At 48.0% G+C, this 10,481-nt stretch overlaps 1 protein-coding gene across 1 annotated transcript; it reads right to left on the bottom strand.

Annotated features, from left to right (window-relative positions):
• Window positions 1-1,779: 1,779 nt before the first annotated feature.
• Window positions 1,780-10,368, bottom strand: C7H17orf80 (chromosome 7 C17orf80 homolog). The gene is made up of 5 exons (XM_057776795.1): window positions 10,140-10,368; window positions 7,131-8,599; window positions 4,770-4,874; window positions 4,137-4,244; window positions 1,780-1,911 (listed from the first exon to the last, which is right to left on the bottom strand). The coding sequence occupies exons 2-5, from the start codon at window positions 8,590-8,592 to the stop codon at window positions 1,889-1,891; spliced, it is 1,698 nt and encodes a 565-aa protein (XP_057632778.1). The 5' UTR covers window positions 8,593-8,599; window positions 10,140-10,368; the 3' UTR covers window positions 1,780-1,888.
• Window positions 10,369-10,481: the final 113 nt, after the last annotated feature.

Here is a 10,481-nt window from a genome sequence, read left to right as displayed (position 1 = left end):
ACAGTGATTGTAAGCAGACAGGAATTTTAAAACAGCCATTAATCAGATACCTACAAGGATCTTCGAAGCAAGCAGATGTTGTTTGGATACCCTGGTGGGTCGCTTTGACCAGGGCAGGCCCAGTTTATGATTGCTTATGATTTTGCTGGGCTGCACTCATCCCCCTCCATAGTTAGGTACTGTATAAAATATTCTTTCTCAAAATGGAGTTTGTTCTGTTCCTTCACCATGATGGTCATGGACTTACCCTATAAACCTCTAAAGTTGCCTTAGTCATGGTGTCTTAGCAAAGCAGTAGTGTAGGAAAGTAACAAGTTCCCATTAGCCGTCCCTTCTTGGGTTAGAGTTACACATCTCTTCAGGGAGAGTCAAATCTATCCCAATTTAAGCGTTCAGAAAGGAGGCTCAGGGAACCTATACCACCCGTCCCATGGTGCTGCCAACCACTTCTCCGAGGACGGAAGAGGTGAATGATCCCCTCAGAGGTATTTATTTTTTTAAAAATATTTTCATTATGAAGAAGAGTGTTGACTGGTTTTCTCATTAAAATAGCCTGTGAATAATACAATAAATTGTATTTTCCTTTCTTGATACAGGGTCTTATGTTGTAGCCCAGGCTGTCCTCAATCTCACTATATAGCTGAGGCTGACCATGTCTCTAACTCCTGAGTGATAACTACATATACAGCTCTACTGTATTTCTTTGTGTGATGCTAGGGAACGGAACCGATGGCCTCTAGTGACATGCGCTCTTCCACTGAGCTACTTTAACCCTTAAAATAGCTTTTAAGACAAGTTCTCATTTTGTAGATCAGATTGACCTTGAACCTGTGATTTCTTTCCCCCGATTTTGAGACAGGGTTTCCCAGTAGCTGTGGAGCCAGTTCAGGACTCCCTTTGTAGACCAGGCTGTCTCTGCCTCCTGTGTGTGTGTGTGTGCCGCCACCACCCAGCGAATTGGTCATCTTCTTGCCTCAACCTCCCAAGGTGTGCGGTGGTGCCTGGTTTACGATCCAGCATTGCTTTTGTTGTTGATGCTGGAGATCATACCCAGGGCCACATTCAAGCCAGGGAAAATCTACCTTTGGGCTACATCCCCAGGTCCTGGATGGGGGGGGGTGAGGTTGGGCATGCATACCACATTCTAGTGGAGGTCAGAGGTGTGGGAGTTGCTTGTCTCCCTCTACCACATGGGTCCTGGAGAGTCAAACTCTACATTTGTTTGTGTGTATTTTGCCTGTATGTATAAGACCATAAGCATGCCTAATGCACTTGGAGTTCAGAAAAGTGTAATTTTCCCTGGAACTGGAGTCACAGTCATGAGCTGCCAAAAATACCTCCATAAAACCCAGCTGCGGGTTTAATTGGTGATTCACGAGGGAGGGCCCGGCCTATGGTGGGCAGAGCAATTCCTAGAAGACGGAGCAAGCCAACAAGCAACTCCTCTTTCCATAGCCCCTGCATCAACTCCTGCCTCTAAGTTCCTGCCCTGCTTGAGTTCCTGCCCACTTCTTTCAAAGATGAACTTGTTGTGGATGTGTGACTTACCCATGCCTGGTGGCCCACACCTCTAACCCCGCAGTCTGCAGGTGGATCTCCGTGGGCCAGCCAGGACGACAGTGTGACCCTACTATGTTCAAAACAAAACACGTGCAGTGCGATGACTTGACTCTTTTCTACAACCGAGCAGCTGCTGAGGTTTATAGCTCGTTTGCCCCATTTCGTCTCTTAAACTCTAATAGAATTGTTTTTTAACAAAAGAAGCAAAGAGGTGGTTTCGGCAGTTTTATTATTGGCACCCTCTCTGCCTGCAGCACAAACTTGGAGTGTTTTGTCTGCTCTGCAGCTTCTCTGTCACACCCTCCGTGGCTCTCGGACGTGCTCGGCATTACTTGCGCCAGCGCTGCAGCTCTTGGGACAAACAGAGACAAAGATGAGAACCTGGGAAGACGTGTCTTACTGGCTTGTTTTTTTTTTTTAATATTTATTTATTTATTTATTATGTATACAATATTCTGTGTGTATGTCTGCAGGCCAGAAGAGGGCACCAGACCTCATTACAGATGGTTGCGAGCCACCATGTGGTTGCTGGGAATTGAACTCAGGACCGTTGGAAGAGCAGGCAATACTCTCAACCACTGAGCCATCTCTCCAGCCCTTACTGGCTGTTTTTTATCTTTGCTTTTTAAATACTTTTGTTTCATACATTTAGAAATCTTCTTGGGCCTAAGAACATCCTGCTTCCGTCTTGAGATGAAAAAAAAAAAAGTCCAGATTGGGTGCATGGCACCAGCGGGGGGAGGGGGGGCTAGGTAGGACAAGGTCAACCTGGGCTAGACATTAAAATGCCACGTGACAAATACCTTTGGATTGGCTCGCCTGAGAGCAAGCACTGTCTTTAGGGAGATGGAATTCTGCTTTTAGGCTTCTCGTTTGTATCAGGATCCCGTGTTTCACGAATGGCCCGCTGCCTTACACCAGGAGAACTTGTGTCTATGGCAGGATGCTCAGCATGCAGGTGTGCTGTACGCCCCTTCTGCTCAGTCACCTCTCACCCTGACTCACACCGAGTTTTCATCTGAAATAGCCTAGGCTCCTGCCACCTCTTAAATTATGAAAAAATACTAAACTTTTTCTGGGGTAGTTTCCTATGAACCATGAGTTTTTTCTTTCTAAACCTTGATTTTTTTTTTTTTTTTTTTTTTTTAAAGACCAGGCTGGCCTTGAACTCGGAATTTTGCCTGCCTTTGCCTCCCAGTGCTGTGGAGTTTTTTTTTTTTTTTTGCAGTACATGTGTGCCTGGTGCCTGCAGAAGTCTGAAGAGGGTGTTGGGCTCCTCGGAACTGAAGTTAAGAATGTCTCTGAGCTGCCATGTGGATGCTGGGAACTGAACCTGGATCCTCTTTAAGAACGACAAATGTTCTAACCACTGAACCAACTCTCCAGCCTCCAAATCTGTTTAAATGAACAGAAGTTATCTTGGATTAAGAGAAAAGAAATTTGGACATTTTCCTCCTGGTCAGGACTTCATATGAGCACAAGTATAACTAAACAGGCGATATAGTTTGAATTTTGGAGACAGGGTATCATGTGTGCGTGCGTAGTCTAAACAAGCTTTGAACTCATTACCCTCCCACCCTACCTCTTGAATGATGGGATCACAGGCATGAACCACTGTGTCTGGTTCAGGGAGCTTGGTTTTGAATATTGAAGGTAGCCAGACTCAGTGGCTGGAGAGATGGCTCAGAAGTTAAAAGCACTTGTTGGATTTTCCTTAGGTCCTGGATTAGATTTCCAGCACCTACAAGGCAGCACAAAACCATCTGTAACTCTAGTTTCAGAGGATCAGATGCCTTCTCTGGTCTCCACGGAAACCAGTCATGTACTTTGTATACAGACATACTTGAAGGCAAAATACTCATACACATAAAAAATTTAAAAAAAATGAATTAAATTAAAATACAAAAAAGCTGGGCAGTGGTGGTGGCGGTGCATACCTTTAATTTCAGCACTAGGGAGGCAGAGGCGGGCCTGGTTTACAAAGTGAGTTCCAGGATAGCCAGAGCTGTTACACAGAGAAACCCTGACTTGAAACAAAACAAAACAAGAAAAACAACAACAACAAAAAGATATGCAGACTCTAGCCAGGTGTGGTGGCACGTACCTGCAACCCTAGCACTCATAGGCTGAGGAAGAGGGAGTGAGAGCTCAGGGCAGAGGTCAGGGTGGGGGTCTGAGTCTAGGTCTAGCCTGCCCTGCGCAGGGAGACCCGGTGATCCAAAGGCTGAAGCTGCTGTGTCTTAAGCACATGGTCTGTTCTGTTCCTCCTGCTCTAGGTGGCAGAAAGCCCTTCTAGTCCACTGTGGAAAAGGGGTTCTCAGGCACAAAGGACGGCGCCTCCCCCTAGTGGGGAACAGTTTAAAGCAGGAAAAGCACACCAACCAACTAACTGAAGGCCTCCGGCCTATGACAGGTATCACTAATGGGCAGCGAGAGCAGCCATGTAAATATAACTCAAATCTTGCGGACCTTTAAAGGAGCCCCAGAGACCCAGTGACATCAGAGCTCCCGGATACTACCACCAGAGCCCAAAGGGAGGTGACGAGTCACTTAGGCTACCTATTACGATGGCTTACTCAGATGCTTGAAGCTCCAGTTACAGCACAGGATGAAGTAGCCAGCGAAGAGCATGGTGAGGCTCCCGACGCTGCTCTTCTTTATGGTGGCGTTGTACCTCACCCAGCCTGTGCAGGGGGGGGGGGAAGATCACGTGGTTAGTGGCCGGGCACGGCCCAGTATGTGCACACCATTCAAGTCAGTCCTGTCAGACTGTGCAATGAACTCTAACTCACAGAACTTATGGGCCTATATAAGTGTGGGCTATACAAAGTATATACATTTCCATAGCCGGCAGCAAGGTTCAGCTATGGAGGACTTGAGTAAATTCAAATCATGTGTTCCCACGTTGGGAGTTGGGTTAAACTCTGGAGCGATGCAAAGCATACACGATTGGTTAGCTGAGGTTCAGCATTGCCTCGGCTGATCACTGTGAGGAGGGGGTGGTTGGGGACAGGTGGCAGGGCTGTCTTTTAGGAAGAGTTGCTGCTCTGTTAGCTTTGGGGTTCCGAATGACACCCGACTCTGAAATGGAAACGTGGAGAACGACAACCACTCCTTTCTCTTCTTGGCTTAACAACCTACAGTGGAGAAACTTCTCCACAAGCCTGGGGCCAGCGAGAGAACCCACCAGTCAGTGACAGCAACCTCACCTTTGTGCACGGCTCCCAGGAGCCTCATAAGAGGGAAGCTGGAAGTTGTGTGCGCCGGGGCTTCGGAACTCCAGCTATCAGCCGAACTTCGTCCCAACCAGGGAACTACGGTTCCAAACAGAAGTCACTGTGACAGTCCATCTAGAATTGCCCCTTCCCACCGTGCAGCTGCGGGGCCCCATGGCTAGGCCTCAGGAAAAGCACACCCCGACAGGAGGGTCAATGAGCACCTCACTGGGATGCAGTTACACCACACACTGAAGTAAAATCCTCCGCAGAGACCCTGTACTGCGATAGACCCATCAGCTGCCCCCTCTGTGTGCACATGCCTGGTTAAACCATCTGCTGAGATTTTAGCAAGAAGTAGCTATTTCTACTACAAGTTGAGTATCCTGAAATGCCTGCACCAAAGAGTTTAGATTTGGGCCTGAAAACAATCTTGAACCATCTACATGTGTACAATGAACTGTCTTAGGCCCCAAACCAGAACCAACTATGGAATCTCTGTTCTCTGCCCCACAGGTGACTGAGCCCAGGACCCTACGGACGGCAAAAATGCATGTCTGCCTGCCCTCTACCACTGAGATGCATCCACAGCCCTCAAATCCATCTTCGCTTCTGATGAATTTGTCCGACGAACCCTGTCAGCATATTCTGAAGATTTTTTTTAAGTATGCCTGTTTGGACTGCGACTGCCCATGTGCGGCTAGGCTTGGGATCATCTCCTCCCCAGGACCGCAGATACCCACGTCAGCACTCAAGACGCTGCTGTTCTGGAGCACTGTGGATTCGAGCTTAGGGACGACGTCACACACACCCCTACTCCGTCAGTCATCTTGATCTGGTATGTCTGCTCTGACCCCAGTGCCAGGCCTCGGCTGACCCGTCCTATTTATGCCGACGTGTGACTAACAAGTAGAACCAGAAAAGAAGGCACGTGTTTCTCTTTCACGTTTTCCTCCGTGTTCAAGTCAGAAGGGGATCCTGACTGGCTGTGGTTTTCTGAGCTCAGTTTGGTTTGTCAGGACAAAGGATGAATTAAGATAGATGGAGTCAGCAGGTGTGGTGAAAGCTGCCGTGAATATAAAAATGCTCAAATGATTATATAACATATGGGGGCTGGGACAGAGGGCTCAGCAGTAAAGAGCACTTGCTACTCTTGCAGAGGACTCAGTTTTGGTTCCCAGCATCCCTGTAGTGACTTAAACCATTTTGAAATATGATTCCTGGCAATCAGATACCCTCTTCTGGCTTCCATGGGCAACTGCATGCGTGTGGCACATGGTACACGAACTCACATGAATTACCACACATATACATAAAAAAAAAATCTTTAAAAACAAAAGCATGCTGGTGTCCAAGGAATCACACAGTATGTATTTGTGCAAGGTCAAAGTATCTTAAAAACAAACAAGAAAAAGATAAATCATGGGGCTGGAGAGATGGCTGCAGTGCTGAAGAGGACCTAGGTTCAGTTCCCAGCATCCACATCTAGTAGCTCGCAACCACCTGTAACTCCAGTTCCAGGGTCTCTGATGCCCTCTTCTGGCCTCTACAGGCACTGCACTCGTGTGCACATTTTACCCCAATACTTTCACACACTTGAAAACAAACAAAATGAACAAAAAAAAAAACCCGATCATAAAGCCTGGGGAATGTAGCTCAACTCAAAACACAATGTGTACCCTCTAGAAACTGCCACTGTTGGGCCGTTGTCTCAGCGGTATTGGTGACCATGGACTTTGTTTTTCTCTGTTGTCCAAACTGGGTTCACTTCCAAGTACAGTTTTGGAGAAACATACACAAAAAAAAATCTGAGCTATGATCACGGACGGAGCGCAGAGGCCATGGTCACTGCACCCACAGGCCTTTCTTTGCTACGTGCCACTCCGGACACTGGGCTCTTATCCCTTATAGCCTTTCCCATCCAATTTCTTTTCTTTTTCTTCAAGACTATGTAGCCCTAGCTGTCCTGGAACTCATTCTGTAGACCAGGCTGGCCTTGAACTCAAAGATCAGCCTGCCTCTGTGTCCAAGTGCCTGGAATTAAAGGCGTGTGTTACCGCGCTCTCAGCTTGCCCATCCAATTTCTGTTAGGCCTCTTCCCAGCATAGAAACGCAACTGCTGTCAGGATCAGCAGCCTGGCCCAGTCTAACCCTCAACTCTCGATGGAGAAGGGAGAAGAAACATTCCAGTTGACTCTGGACTGAGAGGTCTCTTCTGTCAGTTAAGTCAAAGGTAGGGTAGACTGTGTAGGTGTGGCTAAGTTAAATGAATGAAAACAAGGACTGTCATCCCTATTTCAAAGGTGCAGAACATTCTGGAGGGGCGGGGTGATCCTCGCAAATGAGCCTGCTTACCTTTCGAGACACTCACACCCTGGGAAGAGGCAGGGGGAGGCATCTGAGCCACTGAGTTCCAATGCTGAGGCCCCCTTGGCAACACTCCTAGACCAACATAACCTGGATAGAGTTCTGGAAACCATTCGAGTCCCACAGACCGGGGAAGAGCCTCTGAGTCCGCAGCAGCAACACGACTGACGAGGGAGCATTTAGAGACCAGGTACTGAGCTGAATATGACGGTACCTGGTACCCTGTCTGGGGTGCATGGGGTTGGCGGAAAGACACGGGTTCCAAAACGTCCCTCTTGCTTCCCACTAATAGTGTTATGGCAGGGACTTCTGGAGGAGACTTCACAACCGGAGAGGCAAGGCACTGATGCCCTGATTCTGGTACAGAGAGAAGCTTCCTCGAAGTTCCCTCTGGTGGAGTAAATACGTTCAAAAGTGCCATGGCCGCCTGTGTTTTGGCCTTTGTGGGTAAAATGGGGTCCTTATTATCAGGGCTCGAGCAAGCCTGCTCCTGTGCTTCCGTGGCAGACACGCTGTTGTTCTCAGGATTTCCCTTGTGCTGGCACAACTCTGTTCCGAGGTCAAGCTCCTGGTGCTCTCTGACTAGTGTTTTACCCAGTGGAGCAGGGTGAAGGTCCAAGAGGAGTGATTCTGACTTCTTTTGGGTCTCAGCATTGCCAGGGTAGGGAGAGACTTCTGAGACGTGGTCTCCATCTCGGGAACTGCTTTCCTTGTTCAATATCAAGGGTCGGCCTCTCTGAACCCCATGGTTGCTATTCTTTGGTGAATGACAATCACTAACAGGCACGTCTAATAATTTTGCCAGAGGTTTCTGTCTTTGGGGATCGACTGTGTCCAATTTCAGACCTGCAGAAGTGGCCGGTTTAGCATGATGCTGAGTTGAGGAATATTTTCTACCTTGATCAGATAAAACTGATTCTGCCGAGCCAACCAGCAATCCTTCTGTTTCTGAGGGATGACACGGACCTCCCTTGGATCCAGTCACATCTTTGGCAAGTTCTCTCTTGGGAGAGGTGGCCTCTGATGCACGAGACCGAGGGGTTGTGACTTTCTGCAGAGTCACCTTTATCTTGGCGTGACTGAGAACTTGGAAAGGGGGCTGGTTTTGATTATTGGTTTTTCCTCCTGCCTCTGTTGTACCCACTCTTTCCAGGACACCTGCTGTCAGTGGAAAGGTGGCAGCTGTCCATTCTGGGCTGCCCTTTTCTGAGGGAGCACTTCTTTTTGCACCTTCTGTCTCTTGCTCTCTTCTTTTAGCTCTGGTTAGGTCTTTGGTAGGCCTTGCCTCTTTTTTAGCATGTGAAAGTGAAGCTGGTTTGGACTGATAAACTTTTTGATCAGCAGATATGGGCGTTCCTATCATCTTACAGTGTGGCAAGTGGGATTTTAATCGCTTAAATGGCTTCTTACAATAAGGACACACCTCCATCCTGGGGCCAGCATCAGCCATCCTCTTTCTGGGAAAACAATGAAGAACACAGGTAATCATTTTATGCATGAATTTTAACTCCTTATTTTGTTTGCTTTTCTTGGCTCAATGGTTAAGAGCACTGGCTGCTCTTCCAGAGAACCTGGTTCAATTCCCAGCACCCACATGGTGGCTCACAACCATCTATAATGAGATCTGGCGCCCTCTTCTGTCATGTAGGAGGAACACTACATAATAAATACATACATCTGAAAGAAAAGAGATCTTGCCATACAGTGGTGGTGCAAGCCTTTAATCCCAACTCTTGGAAGGCAGAAGCAGGTGAATCTCTGTGAGTCTGAAGCCAGCCTGGTCTACAGAGCGAGTTCCAGGACAGGCTCCAAAGCTATACAGAGAAACCCTGTTTCGAAAAACAAACAAAAACAAAACAAAAGATAGGCTCTTGTGTGAAGCCCAGGCTGGCCTCAGATTCACTCTGGTTTACAAAGTTCCAGGAAAACCAGAGTTACATAATAAGACCATCTCAAAAAAAATAAATAAATAAAAATAAAAAACCCACCACCAACAAAACAAACAACAACCCCGCCCCAAACAATAACAACAAAACCAAACCGAAAGATTTAAGTCTAATAAACTAAAGCTTAGTCAATGAAAAAGACATTAAAAATGTCAGCCAAAATTCAATTTTGTTATTTATGCCAAGTAGAGGTTACATGAATCTAATGAAATTGTTTAAAAACTCTTAAATATTAGAAGAGGAACTCCTTAGGGCTTTTAAGAGTAGTTAAGTATTGCGGGATATTTGATCTCAGTGTGTAGCCTTGTCTGCCCTGGAACTCGCTAAGCAGACCAAGCTGGTCTTGAACTCACATAGACTGGCTTGCCTCTGCTTCCCGAGAACTGGGATTAAAGACTTTTGTTAGTGTGTCTGACCTCTACAAGACCCCCATGTTTGTGGATCGCTGTTCACGTGTTTGGCAGAAACTTTGAACGTCAACCTCTATAACGATTAGAACTGGAGAGCTGATGCAAAAGGTGCCCAAGTACTGATTCCTACACAAATAACTGGATTATGCCCCTGGCAGATAACTGGGGATGCTTCTGAAGACCAGAGTCAAAGCTTCCCCAAGTATCCCGGGCCCAGAGTACACTTATTCGAAAAAATAAAACATTTAAAATCCGAGACAAGGATTTTTTCTAGTTTCGTCTCATAGTCGAGAATGACTTTGACCTGCTGGTCCTCCAACCTCCACCTCCCAAGGTTGGGATGACAAGTGCGCGCCCCGCACGCCCCACTGGGACCTCGTGATTTCCCCTGGTCACCCTCATCTCCCCACGAGCAAGGCGTTCCCATGCCTGCCGGCCTCCCCACACCTTTCTGCCCGGCCTGTTCCAGCAGGTGGGCGGGACCGCTCGGGGCTGGGACTCCGTTAGTCCGTTCTCCTGCACTCCCGACCTACAGCAAAGGTCGTGGGAAACAGCCTAGCCCTCGGACACTCCACCGAACGGCTCCGCACCGCTCGAGACGCAAAGTTCCACGCAGCCCTCCCTTCGAACTCGGGACTCACCACCGCCTTCCAACCATCGAACCCAGAGCCTGTGGCCGTCCGCCTCAGTGCCTGATGGAGCTCGCCCAGCTCTTTTCCTTTTCATTTTCCACCGCACAGAGATTTAACATAGATACACGTATCAGTTAGTGTTCCAATAATTTAATGTATTCAAATCTGGCTTGACTTTTACAGCTTGTCCCCGTTTGTTTTTGAACAGGCCAATGCCTTGGACACCTACACGGGGTCCTGGAAGTGCCCGGTCTGTTTTTCCCTCTCCGGACACGCCTCTTCCTGGGGGCGGGGTCGTGGGTGAGCGCGGCCAACGGCGTCCCCGCCACTGCGCAGCCGCAGGAGGACGGT

The sequence above is a fragment of the Chionomys nivalis genome, chromosome 7, assembly GCF_950005125.1.
Source record: "Chionomys nivalis chromosome 7, mChiNiv1.1, whole genome shotgun sequence".
NCBI classification, from domain to species: domain Eukaryota; kingdom Metazoa; phylum Chordata; class Mammalia; order Rodentia; family Cricetidae; genus Chionomys; species Chionomys nivalis.
The sequence above is the reverse complement of the archived record's forward strand: the minus strand, read 5'-3'. Positions and strand labels throughout refer to the sequence as shown.

Bases quoted from the DNA above. Each gene is read 5' to 3' on its own strand.
- C7H17orf80 (XM_057776795.1), bottom strand. From the start codon at position 8,592: ATGGCTGATGCTGGCCCCAGGATGGAGGTGTGTCCTTATTGTAAGAAG. The intron at 4,875-7,130 runs GTAAGCAGGCTC...TTGGAACCGTAG, and splicing joins GGGTGTGAGTGTCTCGAAAG to TTCCCTGGTTGGGACGAAGT. The intron at 1,912-4,136 runs GTAAGCCATCGT...GTTTGTCCCAAG, and splicing joins CTGGAGCTTCAAGCATCTGA to AGCTGCAGCGCTGGCGCAAG.